At 44.4% G+C, this 21,033-nt stretch overlaps 5 protein-coding genes across 9 annotated transcripts; 3 read left to right on the plus strand and 2 right to left on the minus strand.

The window, feature by feature from the left end:
- Positions 1-145: 145 nt before the first annotated feature.
- LOC132257710 (leucine-rich repeat flightless-interacting protein 2) lies at positions 146-7,215 on the plus strand. 3 transcript variants are annotated; one of them, XM_059754728.1, is made up of 7 exons: positions 146-516; positions 1,506-1,682; positions 4,220-4,504; positions 4,573-4,936; positions 4,995-5,144; positions 5,387-5,571; positions 6,377-7,210. In XM_059754728.1, exons 2-7 carry the CDS (start codon positions 1,563-1,565, stop codon positions 6,485-6,487), a joined length of 1,215 nt encoding a protein of 404 aa, XP_059610711.1. In that variant the 5' UTR covers positions 146-516; positions 1,506-1,562; the 3' UTR covers positions 6,488-7,210. The 3 variants fall into 3 exon arrangements, with proteins under 3 accessions (XP_059610711.1, XP_059610709.1, XP_059610708.1); XM_059754726.1 differs by lacking the exons at positions 146-516; positions 1,506-1,682 and adding exons at positions 2,116-2,320; positions 3,853-4,156 and having other exon boundaries at positions 6,377-7,215; XM_059754725.1 differs by lacking the exons at positions 146-516; positions 1,506-1,682 and adding an exon at positions 3,751-4,156 and having other exon boundaries at positions 6,377-7,215.
- A 198-nt stretch (positions 7,216-7,413) lies between these two features.
- Positions 7,414-11,491, minus strand: LOC132257707 (amidophosphoribosyltransferase-like). Of its 2 annotated transcripts, none has more exons than XM_059754723.1 (5): positions 11,262-11,491; positions 11,103-11,185; positions 8,965-9,621; positions 8,228-8,583; positions 7,414-8,172 (listed from the first exon to the last, which is right to left on the minus strand). In XM_059754723.1, the coding sequence occupies exons 2-5, from the start codon at positions 11,137-11,139 to the stop codon at positions 7,675-7,677; spliced, it is 1,548 nt and encodes a 515-aa protein (XP_059610706.1). In that variant the 5' UTR covers positions 11,140-11,185; positions 11,262-11,491; the 3' UTR covers positions 7,414-7,674. The 2 variants fall into 2 exon arrangements, with proteins under 2 accessions (XP_059610706.1, XP_059610705.1); XM_059754722.1 differs by having other exon boundaries at positions 11,268-11,490.
- A 704-nt stretch (positions 11,492-12,195) lies between these two features.
- Positions 12,196-13,996, plus strand: LOC132258751 (bifunctional phosphoribosylaminoimidazole carboxylase/phosphoribosylaminoimidazole succinocarboxamide synthetase). The gene is made up of 3 exons (XM_059756209.1): positions 12,196-12,453; positions 12,529-12,990; positions 13,155-13,996. The coding sequence occupies exons 1-3, from the start codon at positions 12,438-12,440 to the stop codon at positions 13,955-13,957; spliced, it is 1,281 nt and encodes a 426-aa protein (XP_059612192.1). The 5' UTR covers positions 12,196-12,437; the 3' UTR covers positions 13,958-13,996.
- LOC132258750 (splicing factor 3B subunit 1) lies at positions 13,986-19,941 on the minus strand. Of its 2 annotated transcripts, XM_059756207.1 has the most exons (7): positions 19,834-19,941; positions 19,312-19,586; positions 19,125-19,251; positions 18,115-18,194; positions 17,878-18,048; positions 14,689-17,814; positions 13,986-14,268 (listed from the first exon to the last, which is right to left on the minus strand). In XM_059756207.1, the coding sequence occupies exons 1-7, from the start codon at positions 19,859-19,861 to the stop codon at positions 14,110-14,112; spliced, it is 3,966 nt and encodes a 1,321-aa protein (XP_059612190.1). In that variant the 5' UTR covers positions 19,862-19,941; the 3' UTR covers positions 13,986-14,109. The 2 variants fall into 2 exon arrangements, with proteins under 2 accessions (XP_059612190.1, XP_059612191.1); XM_059756208.1 differs by lacking the exons at positions 19,125-19,251; positions 19,312-19,586; positions 19,834-19,941 and adding an exon at positions 18,417-18,673.
- A 63-nt stretch (positions 19,942-20,004) lies between these two features.
- LOC132258753 (probable nuclear transport factor 2) lies at positions 20,005-21,032 on the plus strand. The gene is made up of 3 exons (XM_059756210.1): positions 20,005-20,132; positions 20,319-20,489; positions 20,557-21,032. The coding sequence occupies exons 1-3, from the start codon at positions 20,025-20,027 to the stop codon at positions 20,668-20,670; spliced, it is 393 nt and encodes a 130-aa protein (XP_059612193.1). The 5' UTR covers positions 20,005-20,024; the 3' UTR covers positions 20,671-21,032.
- Position 21,033: the final 1 nt, after the last annotated feature.

Consider the following 21,033-nt stretch of genomic DNA (forward strand, 5'->3'; position numbering starts at 1 on the left):
GAAATTTGACAAATTTTCCTGTAAATACCAAGCAAAATAGCATAAAAGTGAATATAATTTGAGAACAGTGCGACAATCTATCGAGATTCCTCGCCAAAATTTCCCACAGAACACCGCCATCTGTGGTGTAAATCACTGACGCCGAATCCACCATTCATTGCGTTCGCGATAGAGGATTTGTTCTGCGACATGTGGAATTGAATTGATAAGATTGGGTCGTCTTTCGGGTGTTGTGATAACGCTAAACCGGTTAATTGTGTCTGTGGGATGATAAAGATTGTTGTGATTGCTTGAAAACAATGCCGTATGGCTGGTGAAGGTGGTTATTTTGCATCCCAAATTTCAGTGGTTGGCCGCTGTCACTTTTGTCAGCCTCTCACGGAAGAAGAGTGATTTTTTCTTTGGTTTGTCGCGTGAAGAAGCTGCAAAAATGCTGTAAAATCACCGCATTCGACAGCGAGAGAAAGTGCGCGATACTGTGAAGAGACCATCAGAGGCACACACAAAAATTTGAAGGTAATTATTCACCCTAAAAAAGGCAGATTCACTTCGATCTCACCCCAGAAAACAGATTGAGTGTCGAAGAAGCTAAAGCCGGAAGACTTTGAGTCCTCGCTTTCCGGCTGCGTAGAAAGTGTGTGCTTGTGGCCGCCGTCCTCAGAGTATTTCTATATCGACTCTCTTCTGCGACACGCAAATGCAACATTGCGTGAATTCCTCACGCTGAAATGTCACAAGAAGAGAACGAACATTCTCAATCTCGCGCTTTCGTGCTCGTTTTTCAGTGGGGATTTCCTCGGCGTGACCTTGAACTCTGCCTTGAACTCTGGGGTTCACATTTTCCACAACAGCCAAAGTGTCCATCGCGTTGGCCACTCTTGCATTTGCCTCTCCCGCGATATGTGATCTTTCCACGGACGAGATTGAGATCACGATAGGCTGCTCAGGCCAACGGTTCCTGAGATTCTCAGGCAGTCCAGAGTCAACCTGTCAAGTCCGCCTTCTCTCATGCCCCGCCCAGTTGCCGAAAAAAGCAACAATCATGATTTAAAGACGTTACATTTTGCTTTCCCTCATTGAATTTTTATCTGTAAAATAGAGGTTAATAGCAAAATAATAGTTTTGTTTGATTAAATCTTGAATCTCCTAAGTTCATTCAATCGAAATACGAGATTCCTAGATTTGTACAGAGTTGTAAATGTTCCTTAGCCAAAGAAGCAATAAAACCAATAAAACTAATTCAACTGATCATGATTGTTCGTCGACAATAGCCGTTGAACGCCAGTGAAGAGCGCAGATAGTAATCACTCCCACAGGAGTATGTCTTCCTCTTCTCTGACCTATGCTTGAGATGCTGCTCTTTCTATAAAAGCAGCAATAGATGTGTGATTGTGGGCGGAAATATTTCGCATTCGATGGCTTTTTCACACTCGAATTCTCTCAAATTCACATGTGTTTCTTCCCTCTCGTGATTATTCATATCGGCCCCTTTGTGTACATTGCAGATCAAAGTGCTTTCTGTGCTGGCGCGAGAGACCTGAGGACAAGTGCTGTGGCCATAGATGAGCAGAGAGGCTGTCAGTGCGGAGTACAAGATGGAGAGTCCGGGCGCAGCGGGACGGCGCCGCGGAGCGCCGCGAATCAATGCGGAAGATCAGGCGCTCGATCAAATTGCGAAAGAGGTGAGAGATAGAGAGTGAGAGAGAGAGGGATATTGTGAATTGGGTGAAAAAGATCTGAGTTGCAGCAAAATAGTCACGCTTATCTGCGTTTTGTTGAGCCGAGAGGAAGATTTGCAATTCAACAGCTCACACTCACTTTCCGTGTTAATTTCATTGGCACTTTCTATACCACATTTCCATGCGGCGCGAAATCAATCTCCAAATAATCAAATGCTACTGACCGCCAGCCTGATAAGTTTGCAAGGGATTTCGCGTGATTTTGCCGAGTAGACAGAATTCTCCAGACATTGAGACGCGTCTCGTGTCAAGTTGAAAGCTTACACATAAATTGTGGCTTCGAATGGCGATAAAATTGTGGGAATAAGAACTACTGGTTGTGGAAATGTCAAGAGAATTAGTTACCGAAGCACCTTTGCTCAAGGAGCACGTCTCACTTCAGCGCTATGAGTTTATCAAAAGTGTATCACACTTTCGCACAGCACAATAAGTTGTGATAACCAGTGAAGCGAATCACTTTTGCGCGATATTGCTGTGAAAAGTATTGCATGAATATTCATTCTTTTGCCTTTACAATGGACAAGAGATTTAAGTGATCAAATTTGTGGTGGAGACGAAATTGGGCGTGATATCATCTTAGTGTAATTCCATGAATTCCATATGATTCAGCCGCAGTGAAAGATCAGACATTCTCTTGCTGGTTTTTGGTCATTTTTTGCGTATTCGCCTGTTGAATGTTTTCTCGCCAAATTAGCGACATCGCAGTGAAATTGCATTGATATCGGTGGAAGATAAGAGAGCTTGTAGCTTTGCTAGTTAAATTAGTGTCGATGCGCAAGTGTGTTGGTGATTATTTCAAGTGCATGGCTCATCGCCGGAATTTGTGTGCTTAAGCACACACAAATGAGAGATGATGAAAGGCTGAGATGGTTTTGAGCGTTTTGAAGAGTCTAATGATCTCTCCGTCATCAATTGCTAAATATCGCTTCTCGATTGAATTGCACTGAAGTGGTTGTGTAAATGATCGCGCGTATCGAGAATGTGCGAAACAGATGAAGTGTGGAGAAAAAGATCAAGTGTGGCAATTTTTTTTTATAATTGTTATTGATTATATTTTCCTAACATATGCGAGAGAAAAATGCTAAACGTCACATGGAGAGGAATTTGTATTGGAATAGTATGAAAAGATATCAGTTGAACATGCCGTGTTTGCACTATTGTGTTATGTACATCACCGACACTGGTGGAATTATGTAAAATATTATCTTTTACATACAATATTTCTTATACTTTAGTGTGGCGCGTATTTCGGAGATCCAATTTTACTTTTCACAAATATAATTTTCAGTTCACTCTTGAGTCAAGACATTCGCCACGTATTATTCCATTGAGGCTTAAATTATCTTATAAATATTTAAGTAACCCTGTTGTTATTGTTAATAAGAGCTGATTATCGTCAAGACAGAATCTTAATACAAAATGCTGTCGTGGTTCTGGAGTTTATGGTCAAGAAATGATGACGATGTAAGCAAATATTATTAATCTGTAAACTTTCTAAAGAAGGTAAAGAATCAAATATACTTCCATATATGCATTTTTGTTGAGTGTAAATGGAATTTCTGTGCTTGAAATTGTTTGGAATTGAGTGAAATATTTACTTGTTCGATTGAATTATCAGCAATTAGGCTAATTGATTGAATCCTTGTTTCGACAGTGCAAATAGTATGAAAAAAAAGTTTGCCAAATTGAGGAGAACAACATTAAGATAAGCGAATAATTAATTTCAGATGTAGTTTGTGAATACAATATTTCTATATTGAATCGCAATATAGAACCACATGAAATTCTCCATGAAATTTGCAAAACATTTCTCTATATTGCTAATTAGTGTTCAATTGTGTCTTTTGATAAACTAAGAGTTTGTTGATTATTAAATTAGACTCTGATGAATTCTCATAAGACACTCAGTATTCCGATACACTTCTGACGAATCGGTTAGGAAATTTCCGTCAAACCATAGCGCAAATGCTGATAATGCTGACGACTTGAAGAGAAGGAATTCTAAATAATATTCCTACGTGCGAATATCATTACAATTTAATGCTCTCTTATCTTATCGATTTCTACATTACGATACGTAAAGCTGTGGGCTGAAGTGATAAGGTGAAGATAGTGCGTTTTCAGAAATTGAGTCTTGAAGCAAAAATTTATTACACCTTTGCGTGTCAGTGAGGGAATTTCATCGGGCGTGTGGGATGGTGAAAGAGACTGAAGAGATGACAGAGGAGGCAGAAGATGTGTACAGTTTAGTTGATCTCTTCGCCAGAGACAGAGAAGACGTGACTGATTGCAGTTTAGTTGGTAGTGCAGATGAGGAGGAATTGACGACGTCTGCAGAAAATCAGGATGAAGATGTTCATCATGGCGATGTGGATGATGAGATTCTTTCAACATTCCTGGAGCATACAAATGATCTTGTATGCGAGCGGCGCGGTTTTGCTAATGCTTGTCTAATACACTTTTTGTCATTTTTGTCACAGGCTGAGGCCAGATTAGCTGCCAGACGCCAGGCGCGCGCGGAGGCGCGAGAGATTCGGATGCGGGAATTGGAGAGGCAGCAGAAGGAGCAGGAACAAAATGCTGACCGTGTGTTTGATATGCACAACAACTCCAATGCGGATGGAATTGGGAGAAGTCGAATCGCGATATCATCCGTGGCAAATTCCACAGGCATCCGCAGTGGGAGCACGATCTCGCGACGGAGCAGTGAGGATTCACTGGAAGAGGAGGGACGAAGTCTCAGGGATGTTCGATATGAACTCAAGGTGAGTTTCACGGTGTTTTTGTGCTGTAGAGCGGTTTTGATTAGAGTAATTTATTCTTGTTGACACAGGAAATGGAGGATCGCTTTCGCAAGGCCATGATCACGAATGCTCAGCTCGATAACGAGAGAGCTTCTCAGTCATATCAAATACAGCTGCTTAAGGATAAGTTGGAGGAGTGCGAAGAGGCGAAGGCGCAACTGAGTCGCGAGCATAAGGACAAGTGTCGTGAGTTTGAGGCTCTAAAGCGGAGCGACGAGAAGCTGCAGGAGGAGCTGAAACTGGTGCAGGGACAGCTTCAGGAGCGTGACACTCTAATTGCCGAGCAAGGATTAGTAATAGTGTTGGTGGAGAATGAGGATGGCACAGATGCCAAACGGACTCTAGTCAGCGTAGATAATGCCCAGTTCTTGGAGTCTGTGCAAGGTTCTCTAGGTATAAAGCGGTGGTTTCTGTCGATGGAGCGAGAATACTAATTCCAAATGTATTGCAGATGTGCGACTGAGGAAGCTGAAGGATGAGAAGAATCAACTTCAGGCGGAACTGCAGAAGATGCAAGAGCAAATGCTAGAGATGAAAACACAAGGAAGACGATCAGGATCTCTCAATGGACCCTTTGGGGATGACATTGAAGATATACAACGTGAGTGTGAGCACGACTCGCTCGTGTGTACTTGCGAATAAATGAGTAGAAGTTGCTGTAGTTGTTATCAATCACATGAGAATGAATGCTTGACGTAATTTTTTCAAAAATAAACTACAATTTACTCCCTTAATTGCATGTGAAGATAAGAGAGTGAGAGAGAAAGAAAGAATGTTGGACAATGTGTAATCGCGCAGTGAGAAATGCAGTGAATGATTTCCTTTCTTCAATGTATCTTGCAGGAGAAGCAAATAAACAAATCACTGAATACCGGTACAAACTCCAAAAAGCCGAAGCCGAAATAGCGACACTTCAGTCCACCTTGGCCAGATCAGAGACGCAAGTGATTCGGTACAAGAGCACAGCCGAGGCGGCTGAAAAGGCTGAGGCGGAATTGAAGATCGAGCGGAGAAAATTACAGAGAGAGGTAAGAGAACTAGTGTAATTGCTTCTCATTACAAACGATATTACAATCAATTATTTCCGCTCAATGGCGCTGATACACTTGTATAAAATGTTTTCTCTTTGGAATGTGAGCGCTTAACGCGAAAACATCATTTCAGAAATATATCATTGAAATATGGGACGAATGTCACCCGCAATAAGAAGCGATATTTCACCCGAAGTGTCCTTCAGTCGGTACTTTGTTTGATATAGATTTTAAGGATTTTTAGAGAGAGAGAAATTGATTTGATAATCCCCAATTCCATATTTATCTCTTAATAGTTCTTCCCATTTGATTTGATGTTTCTTGAGCCAATTTTGGACATCCCTTGTAAATAGAGAGTGAGAGTTTTCCCTAACAATGCTTTGTACAACAAGAGATACACAAATAAACGCGATTTTAGATCAATTTCCGATGGGAAAATAATACTGTGAAAATATTTCACAATGAAATGTATATTGATATAATTGAAAAGAAGCTTTACAATGAGGAATACAGTAAGCTTCTTAAGCATAAGTAGTAATATAAAATTTGTCCCGCTCAGAATTGCTCTAATGGGCGGGGCATTCGAAGGGGCGTGGCTTTCAATAGATTTATTTCTTTCGTGGCCAACGGTTTACACAAGTGTGTCTCTTGTTGCACAGTGCAGTGATTCATGTCCATGAAATGACAACAACTAGAGAGATTTGTTATCTATAAATACTGTGTCCACTAACAAATCCTAATGATAATAGTTTATGTTGTTGAGAAATCACTTAAACAGCAGCATTGTTGTGCATATTTGCAGAATCGGGAAGCGATGGAGCGACTTGAGGAACTGGAGACGGCAAATAATCATCTGTTGAAAAGAATGGATAAGCTAAAGAATGCGAAGAGCGCGTTGTTTAAGGACATATGATATCGCGATATGAGACATAACTTTTATTATCACATGTGGACGGTTGTCATGTTTTCTGTGTTGGGAAGAGTTTTGTGGGGTGCGAGCACGATGAGTGTGTTTTGATAAGACATGATTTTCAGTGAGCATTTTTTAAATTTTCTTCTCACAAGTAAATTCAAACTCAATTGAATCTCGCGAAGAAAATGGCGTACATTTGCAGGAACTAATCACATTTATTTTCTCACTAATCTAATGTTTTTTTTTTGTAAATGTTCTTTTATTGTAATTTGTACAAGAGTAGGGAGACTTTGTTAAAAAAAAAATATATTTATATTCATGTATTTTGAATGATTAATTTAACAATTTTTGATGAGGAGCAGAAGAACAAGATATAAACTTATTCGTCACTAAAAACTTACCAATATTGTCGGTTGATTTGCTGCGCATTCTCTATTTTGTATTAAATGAACAAAACGAAGTCATGTAATGTAAAATTTTAAGCAACTTATCTTACATTTTACTCATTCATTGTAGAAATATTCAAAATATTGTTGCAAGTGATTCTTTTTCTTTGAATATCATAAAGGCAAAGGAAGTTTCTTTTTACAGCTTTGACACATCCGAAATGTTAATGCGAACGCGCATGATTGATGTAGCCAATTATTAAAGTCTAGCGTTAATAGTTTTTACTTTTCATAATGTTTATAGTAAGACATCATGGATAAAAGTAATTGATAAACGACAAGGTTTGCAAGCTGAAATTTTTACATAGTGAAAAGTAAATAGCAATTTTTATTTTGCAAAACGTGATCTGTGTGGATCCAGTTTGCTGTTAAAATTTTTTATATAATTTATTTTGAAAATAGCAATAATAAATTATCAAATTTAGACGATGAATTTTCACTGTCCAGTTAATCGAGGTGAGAGAAGAGAGAGAGTCAAAGTTAGAGAGTTGATAAATTGAGGGATTTATTGAAATTCCAGCCTCTGAAGACGTTTTACAATGATTTCTTACCTATGCCTCTCAGACCATTAATTAGTATAATAAAATAGTTGCGCTTCTCCATTTGATATTCGACATGTAGAGAGAATAAATTGTACATGAAAGAATCAGTGCGATTTGTACAATTTCCGTAAAAGAATAGTCCAATCAACTCCGTTGATTTGGGGTCGTTAAGGGAAGGAAGATTGGGTGGAGAGGCCCTTCACCAGCTCAGCTCCTCGGGAATGCCTCCGGGATACTCTCCGGTGAGGCAGGCCGTGCAATGCCCGATCTGGTCCTTTGGCTGGTCCGACTTCAGGTCCAGACGCACGGCGCGCACGAGTCCCTCGACGCTGAGGTACTCGAGACTGTCGGCGCCGACGTGGCGCGCGAGCGCCTGGGCGTCCATGCGGTTGGCGATGAGCTCCTCGCGCGTGGGAATGTTGATGCCCATGTAACAGGGATAGAGCAGTGGCGGGCTGGCGATGCGGATGTGCACCTCCGTAGCGCCGGCGTCTCTTAGCAGCTTGATGATCGGCCCGATTGTGTTGCCGCGCACGATTGAGTCGTCGATCAGGATTAGCCTCTTCCCGGCCACATTCTCTGTCAAGGCGCCGAACTTCTTGGCCACGCCCAGCTGACGAAGACGCGTTGAGGGCTGAATGAATGTCCTGCCAACGTATCGGTTCTTGCACAGCACCTCAGCGAAGTGCAAGCCAGACTGTAAGAAGAGATTTATTGACTGGGGATTCGCAAGGAACAGGAGGAAAACTCACTTCTCTGGCATATCCGTGGGCTGCGGCTGTGCCAGACTCTGGCACGGAGCTCACGATGTCTGCCTGCACGGGAGCTTCGCGGGCCAGCTGTCTGCCACACTGCAGTCGCACGGAATAGACCATTTGTCCCTCAAAATATGAGTCGGATCGGGCGAAGTACACGTACTCGAAGATGCAGAACGCTTGCTTCTTCTTCTCCGGACGCTCGACAATGTCAATTGTGCGGATTCCATTGCGAGTGATCTCCACTATCTCGCCCGGTTGCACTTCCCGAACATACCTGGCGCCGATTGAGAGGAAGCCACAGCTCTCGCTCGAGATCACCCAACCCTCGGCATTCATGGACTCCACTTTGGCTGGAAAAAGTAAGCGAAAAGCATTAATTAATGTTTTTTTTACGTTTCTAGTGTGGAAAATTTTTTCTATTATACAAGTGAGCTTTATTATAACCTCGCCTATTTGGAAGACCCGCCCACTTTTTACTTGATAAATTTTCTTATGCTCAATAGTTACTATAGAATTGCAATGTTGCTCTCCTCAAGAAATACACTGGAGCGAGTTTCATTGTGCTGTTCAGGAAATTGTTTCTTTCTTGTGTTCCTCTTTGCTGTCAATTTGTTGTGAGCTCTCAGAGGCCAGACAGACCGATAAGAATATCAATTTTGGTCCTACGAAAGACCCCCCGCACGAAAGTGCTCCGGCAATGACCTCGTCCCAAGTTCACTCGAGATACTCACAGGATTTGCTGCTCAGCGGCACGATCTTGCCGATGCAGAGTGGGCGATTGCCGTAGGGATCGCGCACGCCGTAGATCTTGTCCTTCATCATGATGACCAGCGAGTAGGAGAGCTGCGCCAGGTCCATCAGGTGGCGGATGCGCGCCGGCCAGTCCGGCCCGTTGACTTCGCCCTCGGGCGGATTGAGGCACAGCGCCTGTGTAATGAGCTCGCTGTCACTGTGCGTGGACAGGCCGACGCCGCGAGACAGCACGTCCCTCCGCAGGCTCTCGCAGTTCACCAGCTCGCCATTGTGCGCCACCGCCATGACGCCGTGCGCCGTGTGCACGACGAAGGGCTGGCAATTGACCTCCTCAGAAGCCGCGGACGTGGAGTAGCGCGTGTGGCCGATTCCCAGGCCGCCGCGCAGGCGGCGCATGGCGTCGTCGTCGAAGATGTTGTTGATCATGCCCATGCCCTTGTAGACGTTGAAGTTTTTGGCGCACTTGCCCTCGCTCGTCACGATGCCTGCCGACTCCTGGCCGCGGTGCTGCAGCGCCACGAGGCCCAGGCACACCGTCTGCGCCACATCCCAGTCGCTGCACGCCACGGCGCCGAACACGCCGCACTCATGCCTCAATCCAGTCTGCTCCACCCGTGTCTCGCCGCCGCTGGGCTCTGGAACAGCGATAAGATCGGTTTTAGTGCACTCTCAGACACTTTTACTATGCTGAAAGGCCTCAAAGTAGTTAATGTTGAGTCAATTCCCAAGTAAATGAGGACGTTCTGATTATTTTTCTAAGCGAAAACTCTGAAATGAAGCTCATTTATGATTTTCATGCACAATATTTTGAATTTATTCGTATCACGAATTCAATCGAGATTAATCTTTTTTCCCCTATTTCATGTGTTCAACATGCAAAACATTATAGCAATATTATCAAACTGGATTTTCTATGCGCAATATTTGACTCAAATTCTCGAATTATTAGCTATGTTTTAGAAAGTCTTGAGTTTACCAATATTTTCATACAGAAATTGCATGGAAAATGTTCAGTTTCTGTAACTTTCCACTCTTATCTTCATCATGTTTAGTTGACATTCAATTTTAATCTGTACCTAAAGTAAAAATTTTCATTTGAAATCTGTAGCAAAAATAATTCGTTGTGCTCAATATTACTCTTATTTTTGAAGTGAAGAAAAATTTTATCTGCATTGCTGCATTTCTGGGGTTTATGACTCAATTTAGGATATTTTGAACGCATATTCAGCATCAAAAGCTTGGCTTTCGGTAGTAAGACAAATATGTAAGTCATTAAGGATATTTTAGATTGCAAGAAACAATAATTCTTTTACATTTTTTTTCACCCAATTCAAAGAATCCAAATTTTTGAGTCACTCATTCTATCTACATGAAAAACTCATTTGGGTTTACTAAAATTCCAGGGTCTGTAGAGGGTTAACTCTCTGCTATAGGTGAGGGAGTTTTTTTTTCGTTTCCTACAAATTTTAGTCGATTTCAGAGATCTTAATGACTCAAAAGAAAGTATCGCATTATCAGCACAAAAGCCACGTGGATTTGCGAGCATTTCTGAGGGCAGAGGTGAGATGTGAATAGGAAAATGTGGCTAGAAATGGAGTGTGTTTGCCTCCCAACTATCAATATATTGCATCATTCGCATCGTGGCAATGTTTATTTATACTATTTGTCTCAACTAAAATATTGGCACGATCGGCGATAAAAAGCGCGATTGACACTTGTGCTGATCCCGAGCTTATCCGCAATTCTTCAGCCCAACTCTCAGAGTCAGTGAAAGTTGTTTGTCCAGCAAGTGGGAAAAAAACATTTCTTATGCACGGATTTGCGATTTTTAGCGACCCGCGCGCACTATCGATGGAAAATAGAGCAGATCATTGTTTCCGGGCGCCGTGTCTCAGGGGATGATTGATATGTTTGGCGAGAGATTTTTGCCCCAATTAATCGCATGCCGAGCACGAGCAGTCGGTTAAGTTCTTAAGGCATGCTCAATTGGCCATTTGAGATTGCTCATCAACTAATCGTCGCGGAAAAATTTAATTGCGCTCAAAGAAGATAGGATATTTTTGTAAATAGACGTGATTTGGATGGAGAGAAAATGGGGAAAAAAAATATTTATTACCTTCCTCTTTGTTCTGGTTTCCCGCGGGATTTTCCATTTCTACTCTCTTCCCTGTGCTCTCGCTCTCCTTGAGATTGGACTGTCTGCGATGAGAAATTGGAACGTTGTGAAATCTGCAGGTTGCCAGCAATCCGGGATTGCTTCACAGGAATGCTTCACCTTTACCTGTTCTCCCGCTCTGCCGTCTCGCTCGCTCACAAACTATCTCTCACTCACAATGATTTACCAACAATTGCGCTCGTCGTGCGCACCACGTGGAACTTGGCTTCTACGAGGCTGTCTCAATTCCAGCGCACTGATTAGACTTGCGACGCAGCGAAGCACATCCCTAACTATTTGTTTGTCGATTAGCAATAACGATCCAGAAGGGAGACGAAATATTGGAACCGAGAGAAAGATCATGTGTTTGTCGCCCGACAAGTGGAGGGGATGGGCACAGGGTCGCACTGGTGTTTTTGACCTGTGACCACTCTTCAGCTGCAATTCCTTGGAAAGCCTGCAAATTACAAGAGTGGCAAAAATGACTGAGACACATTTAATGACATTTTTAAATTTTCAGCAATATCGGTCAAAATTTCACACTTCTTCGTGAACAAATGAGACCTAAAATTCTCAGAAGGAGTTTTGGACAGCAAATAAGAAGAAAAACTAATGAAGCAAAGGGGCCAAAATGCTTTGGTGTTCGAGAGTCAGGCCAGAAAACCGGATTCGTCTCTTTTTTGTGAGCTGGAATTGCTCGTCAAGATCATTTTTGTGAGTGATCAAATAATGAAATGAATCGAATTTGAGCAATGAAGGGCGGGAACAGCAAATCATGACAAAGTTATTTTCCGTTTCAAACAAAAACATCCAAATTCACTATGATTCTTGTAATTTGGGAAAATTTGAGACACTCAACGCAAACTTTATGTATTGTAAATTAGATTATATTTACTGAACTGTCTGATTTCCATAAATTTCGTACACTTTCAGGTGAAATCAACTGAGATAACTTTGCAAATTGTTAGAGAAGAAGATCATTTGTCATTTAGAGACTTTTCTGATGTTCATTAGGTGTATCACATTCCAATTTTCCTCTAAAAATCCCATTTTTTGCAAGTGAGGCTGCGCGTGGGTTTACTTAGTTTTTATGTGCCGTCTACATTCTTGTCACGTCGCGCTGTTTGCAGGCGTTCTGACTCCACTACATACATTCCCATTATCAGTACAACTCTTGCTGAACAAGCACGTTTCCCAGCCACTCAGTTAAGGCGCCTCTCTTCGTGCTCACACAAGTCTTCTCGCACTCCCAGTCGAGCTTTTCCTGCTGATAACTTCCTCATTGCCATACTAAAGATGTCTGCAAAGGAGAGTAAGTTCGGTGAGAAGAGATCCAATTGAGCCAATAATTCATGAATTCCTGCCTTTTGTCACGCCACTTTGCCAGTTGGAGGTCACAAGCTGGGGCAACTGCTCATCGAGGGCAAGACCAAGCAAGTGTTCGATCTGCCCAACCGCAAGGGGCACTGCCTCATCCTCAGCAAGGATCGCATCACGGCGGGCGATGGCGTGAAGGCGCACGACTTGGCGGGAAAGGCGGCGATCTCCACGCTGACGAACGGGCGGGTTTTCGGGCTGCTCAACGCCACCGGTCTCAACACGGCGTTCGTGGAGTCGGTCACGGACACGGCCTTTGTGGCCAAGAAGTGCGCCATGATTCCCATCGAGTGGGTCTCTCGGCGCCTGGCCACAGGATCCTTCCTCAGGCGCAATCCGGGTGTGCCTGAGGGCTTCCGCTTCTGCCCGCCGAAGCAGGAGACGTTCTTCAAGGATGACGCCAATCACGATCCGCAGTGGTGCGAAGAGCAAATTCTGGCGGCCGGCTTTGAATTCAATGGCCGCAAAATCGGTGAGCAAACATCTCTTTGAAGCTTAGCGAAAGATTGATTGGAAAATTTGTTGAACCACGTGTTGGATTTTTTCGCCTACTTCCTCGTCGATTCACACTATCAATGCGCGCGCGATCGAATATTCATAACAAGCTGATGATAATGTGTTGATGTTGTTTTTCAGGCCGCGACGAAGTGGACTTCATGCGTCAGTATACCATTGTTGTTTTCGAGATTCTGGAAAAGGCCTGGGCCACGCGAGACTGCGCCCTAATTGACATGAAGATCGAGTTCGGCGTCGACGAGGAGGGAAACATTCTCCTGGCCGATGTCATCGACTCCGACTCGTGGCGCCTGTGGCCGGCCGGCGACAAGCGCCTCATGGTGGACAAGCAGGTGTACAGGAATCTCACGAGTGTCACGCAATCCGACCTGGACACGGTGAAGCGCAACTTCGAGTGGGTGTCCAAGCAGCTTGAGGGCCTCCTGCCCAAGAACGACAGCCTCGTGGTGATTCTCATGGGTAGCGCCTCTGACACTGCACACTGCGAGAAGATCGCTAAGCATTGCCAGGATCTGGGCCTCAACGTTGAGCTACGCGTGACGTCGGCGCACAAAGGCACACGCACGACACTCGACATCCTGGCCGAGTACGAAGGGACAATGGGAAAACTCGTCTTCATCACTGTCGCCGGGCGCTCGAACGGACTGGGTCCCGTTCTGTCCGGCAACACGACTTATCCGGTCATCAACTGTCCACCAGTGAATCCCGACAACCTCACCGTGGACATCTGGTCCAGCCTCAACGTGCCTTCCGGCCTGGGCTGCTCCACTGTCATCTATCCCGAAGCGGCCGCGCTGCACGCCGCCCAAATTCTCGGCCTGGGCAATTTCCTCGTCTGGTGCAAACTGCGCGTGAAGCAGCTGAAGAACATCGCGACTCTGCAGAAGGGTGATGTGAATGTTAAGGGCGTGAGAACTGCATAAACACCTTTTCCCAATAAAGAACCAATACTTCTCTAAGCATTCTACCTTTATTCTCACTTCTATTTTCTCTCGACAAATGGGTAAAACTGCAAGATTTCACACTCTCGCGATAAAGTTATCTTAATTCTATTCTTTCATACTGCAATGTGAGTTTATAAACAATAATCCAAATCATACCGAGCATATTGGTTTTTGGGATCATTCGAAATTCTCGGATATCCGGCCACAAGAGCATCCTGTCCGCCAATGTAGAGGGAATTGTAGATCTTCCAGTAAACTTCGCGCACTTTTCTCGCCGGATGGAAGAGACCCTGAAAATACAGAAAAAAATACACGGTTTAGGGTCAGTAAAGTGATAAGCGCAATCCAAAATCCATTTTCCATCATCTTATTGAATGTTATTGGCAACACACAATTATTTTTTTACCCCCTTCATCAGCTTGTTCACCAAAATATTATTTATGTGACCTCTCGCCTATTTGGGTCACGCGCAGAGCGATAAAACTGATTTAGGTGCGATACTTCAATGAATTGAGGCAATAAACATATTTTCCTTAGTTTGAAAGAATTTCAAAATTTTCCTCTTGTCAATTTCTGGTAGATTGTGTTCAGCTTCAGAATCAACTCTCCAAATCAACGAGTAGGAAGGCAAAAGCTTTGTGTTAAAAATCTCGCGCGTCGAAGAGGCTCGACTTCTCACATTGTTAATTGCATCTAAGTTAAATACTCACTTGCAGCGTGTACTGGAGGATCTTTATTGGGCCCAGAGCCACTCGTAGTCCCTCGACAGCATCCATGAAAGCCTGCACAAGATGCGGTGATGTCTCGAAGATGTTCGGCCAGACGTAATTCAGCAGGTGCACCAGAGCGTCTTCGCAGCCAAAGCCATAGACTCCCAAAGCCATGTGCTTGATGGCTGCGCACGCCGTCTGTCGATGCACGAGATCTCTGTCCATGAGTGCATCCTCGAGCAGAGGACACACAGCATAGATGTAGTCTTTTCCCATCTCACCGATGTATTCGAATAGGAAGGACAGTGACTTCAGCACGCCATTCTGCACGTTCAACTCAGGCACGCGATATTCATTCATCAGTGCCGGCAGAACGGTGAATGGGCGACAAGTTTCCGCCACAATGGCGATGGCCACAGTTGTGCAGACTCGGTTCTGCCTCTCCTGTACCTTGAGATTGTTCAAAAGTGTGGCCAGCACATCGTGTGGTCCGATCGCCTTGGCGATGTACCCAAAAGTGTTCACAGTCGCCCTCCTGATGGCCTTCTTGTGCGCCTTGAGCAACTCCAACAGTTCAAAACAAATCCTCATCCACTCGCGCGCCGACACATACTCAGGCCCACGATCTGCAATGCGTCCCACGAGATCTATGCAATTCTCTTGCACCTTCTCGTGTCTGTTCTTCAAGATGGGCGTCAATCGTGGCAGGAGATCCTTAATCGGCGGCGTCATCTTCGTCATTCCGATGACATTCACGATGGCCTTGAGGGCGCCCAAGATGGAGCCCAGAACTTCTGGATATTCCTCGCCCAAGTACTCATACAACACCACGCCCAAGTGTCCCATCAGCTTCTCCTCCTGGCACGTCTTCATCACCACGGCAATGCGCGAGATCAAATCGGCCGCTTGTTGGCGCACCTTAGCGGACTTGTTGTTCAGACGCCACAAAATCGTACCACAGATCTGTGGCAAATACGGCTTCACTCTCTTCCCCAGCTGATTGACAATTGTGCCAAAGCCATTCAGCATGACGACATCCTCAGTCGTCTGCTCCTGGAAGGCATAGAGAATGCCGTCGATCAGCTGCTCCTCCAGTCGTGAATCAATGTCCGCCGCGCCGAGATTTCCCATGATCTTCTCAATTGTCTCCATCACCATCTTCCTGTACTGCTCATTCTCATCCTTCAAATCGTCCACCACTCTGTTGATGATCTCCGAGGCGCCCACTTTATTGGCAATCTCCACCGTTGTGTCCACTAATTGACGATAGTTGCGCCGATCTAGAGCCATTCGATGGTTCCAGAAGTGCTTGAAGAAGTGCGGCAAGATCTCATCCTTGATGTACTGCGCCTCCACACCATCTGTGGCGCAGCACTGCTTCACCACCTTCAGCACAATCTTCTTCATCTCCTCGTCGGGCGACTGGAACTCACGGATGAGGATCAGCATCACTTCTCGCGTGTAGTAATTGGCATACTCAGCGTCCATGAGCGGAATCAGATAGCCGATGGCTTTGAGGAAAGCCGCCAGACCCTTTCCACGGTGTGTCCTGATGCCCTTCCATAGAGGCTTGAGCACGGAGTCGAAGGACTCAATGCCGTACGGTGTGGCGGCCTCAGCGAGCGCTGCAATGGCCAGCGCAGTGATTGTGCGCACTTTCTGCTGCTCATCCACTAGCCCGTGCTCGATGATCTCCACCAGAGACTTGAGATGGGGCAAAATCGCACATCCCATGAGAATGGCGATCTGCTGGACTATCTTGATGCCCGTGTGGCGCGCTTGCCATGATTTCTTGCTCTTGCACACCGCCTTCAAGAACGGCAAGAGCGATGGGATGCCCAAAGCCGATGCCACCACAGCGAAAGCCCTGGCCGTTGTGTTCCGCACATATTCATCGATGTTGTCAATGTCCGGTCGCATAGTTGAAATCATCGTGGCCAATCCTGCGGCCTTTGCCAAATTCGAGATGATCTCACGTCCCTCAACGCGCGCATAGTAGTCCTCATCAATCAACAGTGGTTCAATCACCACCAGAATCTTGTGCACGTACGGACGCACCAAATCGTCCAGCTTGTAGAGAATCCTGTCAATCACCTTCACCAGCAAGTGGCGCTCTTGATCCTCAAGCGTTGGACTCATGAGCAACGGCAGGATCTGATTGAACAGTGGACCTGCACCGAATTCCCTCGCCTTATCCGTGATCTGCCTAAGCGCAGCCTTCCTCATCGGCGGCGTTCCATTCTTGATCTTCAGCAGCAACTTCATAATCTTCCTCTCCTTCTGTTCCTCCGGACTGAGCGACTCCTCGTCCACGTCCAGCAGCAATTTGTCAAAGTATTGAGCATCTTCTGGCTTCATAAAGGGCAGATTTCCTTTCGGCTGATTGTCCACAAATTTTGCCGACTTGTCCTCCACTTGAATAAAGAATCCCTGAGGCGTTCCGGCAATTGGCGTCGGCGTCGCTGTCAGTTTCCTCGCAGGTGTTCTCAGAGGAATGTATCCAGCCGGCGGCGGCAGGACTTTGTATCCCGGTGGGAACATCGCGTCCAACTCCTCATCTGTTATCGGGCGGTTTCTCTCGTCAATCTCCTTCTCCCATCGATAAGCCTGCAGCTGCTCGGGCGTCATCGCCGCCAAGTGACCAGGCGTCGGAGTCGCCATGGCCATAGCCTTGTGTCCGACCGGTGTCGATCCTCCAGGTGTCAGAAGAGGCGTAGCGTGGCCAGGAGTGGCATGAGGCGTCATACTAGGAGTCATGCTGGGCGTCATTGAAGCCGACTGAAGCGATGGTGTGGCATTTGACGGTGTTTCATCCCATCTTGAACGCCTCTTGCTGGCCGTTCCAGGCGTCGTTGCCTCACTGATCACATCCTGACCAGTTCTGTCGGCTCGTGGTGTTTCTGCCCATCCGCTGTTGTGACCTGGAGTTTCGCGTTCTGTCTTGGGTGTCTCATCCCATCGATTCCTCCTTGTGGACTTCTCATGAGCCGGCGTCTCTGCGCGGCCTGGCGTAGCATGTGCTGGTGTAGCATCCCACATTCTTGTACTCTGCCCAGGAGTGGCTCCAGGTGTCTCACTACCCTTGTGTCCAGGTGTCTCATCCCAGCGATGATCACCAGGAGTTTTCTGGAAAACACAAATCAGTAAATTAGCCAAATGTTCATGAGAATCGCAATAAAATCCACTCACGTCTTCACCCCATGTTGGTGTTGCTGCTCCTGGAAGAGATTTCTTGGCCGGCACAAAGTTGTCAATGGTCTGATCCCAGCGTCCACGCTTCCTCGACTCGCCTTTCTGTGATTCTCCATTGCTGACTTTTAAGCTTCCGTCCTTAGCTTTCTCCAAGATCTTCTTGCGCAGCTGCAATGGGAAAGAAAGAGAGTTAATAAATGCTCGCAAATGGCAGAAAGACACAAATATTCTCACCTCTGTTTCTTCTCCCTTCAGCATTTGCTCTCGCATAATCTCAGTGAAGCCACGCGATCCAATATCTGGCGTTTTCCCACCTGAAAATATAAAATTTACAACATTAGTTCATCACAATGAAGTGGAGATCATTTCTAGTGTGTTCTTCTGAACGAAGGATGAAATTGTATCATCTAGAAAAAGTGTAAAATATTTAAAATTTGACATATTTTCACGATTGACTTTATTGAAGGACTTTTTCATACGTATTTTTCTACACAAAACATCCGTCAAATTTTAAACATTTCCTTGTATATACGTACGTGCACCGAGTGGCTTTCCGTTTTAGGTAAAACATTTTAATAAATGTTCTCAACACATTTAGTGATTGCCTGAAATAATTCTGTTCTCATTAATACTTTCTGCAAAAAATCATTCACACTCTCTCACGCATTTGTATGCTTTTGAAATGATTCTATTTATGCCAAAGAGCTCGATGATCATTTCACTGAAAAATCACTAGTAATCACTAACAATATTTTTTGATCTATTATCAATTCTCAATCTCTTCAATTGACTCAGTTTTAAGATAGAAAGGCAAATTTAGTGATTACTAGTATTTTCGAAAGGGGAACCTGAAGCTTACAACTCGATGTGATTTGATTCTGTAGTTTCAGAAACAGTTGTATTTGAGTATCTGAAAATAACATTATCGGTATATGAGACGCTGTTCTTGGGAGTTTTTTGCTTTATCTATTTTGTCTCTTTTTCACGCCCATTCACTCTTCCACGCATTCACAAACGCATACAATGTGCATTATTGATCTTGAGAAACTGCATTTTACTGCCATTCATTCAAAATTGTTCCTCTTCAATCAATAAAACAAGAAAATTCTAGTTTAGCCCACAAAATGCCTTTGCAATCTTGCACTTTCTGGACTCAACTGATATTTTCGCAAGTGATTTGCAGAATAAAGTAGATGATTTACACAATAAATGACTGGGAAGATGTGTTCTTCTGGGATTCTTACCATCAGCAAAAGGATCCACTCTTTCGGGTGATATAACGAGTCGCCGTCTCTTTTGTCTGTACTCATCCTCCTTCTCGGCGATTGTCTGCCGCCTGTGTTCAGCGAATGGGTCATAATCTCCCTCACTCTGCAACAGGGAAGATTGCAAGTCAGTATGTTTCCTCGCCAGTACTTCGAGAGAACTCACCTGAATGATTTCCTTCATCGCCTGACTGGATGAGTAGATGTTGCGTTTGTTATTCGGGGCCAATGGCAGCCCCACGTCCTCCTCCTCGTCAGCATCGTCATTTGGGGCGATGGAAGTGACGTATCCATCGAATTTGCTGTTACGGTCGCCCCCATCGTCATAGAGTTCCGTGTCATAATAGCTTCCGCTGTTCAGCAGTCCGATTCCCTTCTCATTGTTCTGCTGTGCAACTTCCTTCTTCTTCGACTGAATTTCCTTGATCTGCGCCTCAATGGCTGTAAACAGAGGAAATAATGCATTAGTAAAAATTCTTGCTATATATTGATTTTGACAATCACAATATGGAGGCGCTATAAAGAAAGTGCGTATTGTGAAATTTGCGTCGTCTGAAAACGTTGCCAAACCACACACTTTCCGCCGATATTTCACAATACTATCATCACACATCATCCATTGATGAATTTGTGCGTATTTTCAGATCGATAGGCGCGGAAATAACACAGAAAATGCAAAATTTCTCACCATCGTGCGTCCTGGGGATATTATCCATCTTTTCCACTTGCTATAATTCTGCAGTTGGCGAGCGTGCGCGGCGCGCCATAACGCATTTTGACAAGCCGAGACGTCACAAAGTTGATTCAGCAGCGCAGTGCTGGGAAATAATTGCATTTTATACGGAAACCCACTGCAAAAAGCGGTTAGTTAGTGAAGAAATGGCTCTGAATCCGCAATACGAGGACATTGGCAAAGGATTTGTGGAACAGTACTATCTACTATTCGACAATCCCAACTCGAGATCCGGACTAGTCAATTTTTACAATGTGAGTAGAAAAACACGCATCAACAAAGAAAATAGGTGCTAAAATGCATTGGCGATGGTGAATTTACCTTGCAAATAGTGCCCGTGAGTGAGAAAATGCAAATATCTGTGCATATTTTGAGAGAAAATCAGCAGCACACCACATAACCTCAATCGCACTTTCCGGGTGTTTTTGTGTCTTCTGCAGGCCGAGACGTCTTTCATGACCTTCGAGGGTCAACAAATTCAGGGATCTATGAAGATTCTGGAAAAACTCCAGGGTCTGACGTTTCAGAAAATCAACAGAATCATCACTTCCGTGGACTCGCAGCCGATGTTCGACGGCGGTGTTCTGATCAATGTACTGGGACGCCTACAGGTAATCTTCCGGCCATCCGGGAATCAGCTACAGTCAGACTATAGAGCTCCTTTTCTTTCCTCCACAGTGTGATGACGATCCACCTCATGCCTACAACCAAATTTTCGTCCTCAAGCCAGTGGCGAACTCATTTTACTGTGCCCACGACATTTTCCGCTTGAATATTCACGATACGGCCTAGGATGTGGTAATCCAACACAATCTCATCAGTTCTCAGCTGAAATAAATGAGGATCCATTCAACTTGAGTTACATATTTTACCCATGAGCTTGAGACCAGAAGAAGTCACTCTAAAACACAATAATTTGCTTTAAAAATCATGAAATTTCATCAGAAATACTTTTGTGGTTGGCTTTTGATGAAATCTCATGCAAATATGATGTCCAGATATAAAATATGATGTTAATTCTTGGTATAAAATCTCTCTCAATTCTATGATTGTGTCACGCATAAACTCAATTTTATCATGATTAATTAAGTCATTGAATTTTTTAATACAGAAAAGATATCTTTAACATTTTGAACTGAATAAACGAAATGGAAA

The sequence above is a fragment of the Phlebotomus argentipes genome, unplaced genomic scaffold (genome assembly GCF_947086385.1).
Source record: "Phlebotomus argentipes unplaced genomic scaffold, Phlebotomus argentipes genome assembly scaffold_4, whole genome shotgun sequence".
NCBI classification, from domain to species: domain Eukaryota; kingdom Metazoa; phylum Arthropoda; class Insecta; order Diptera; family Psychodidae; genus Phlebotomus; species Phlebotomus argentipes.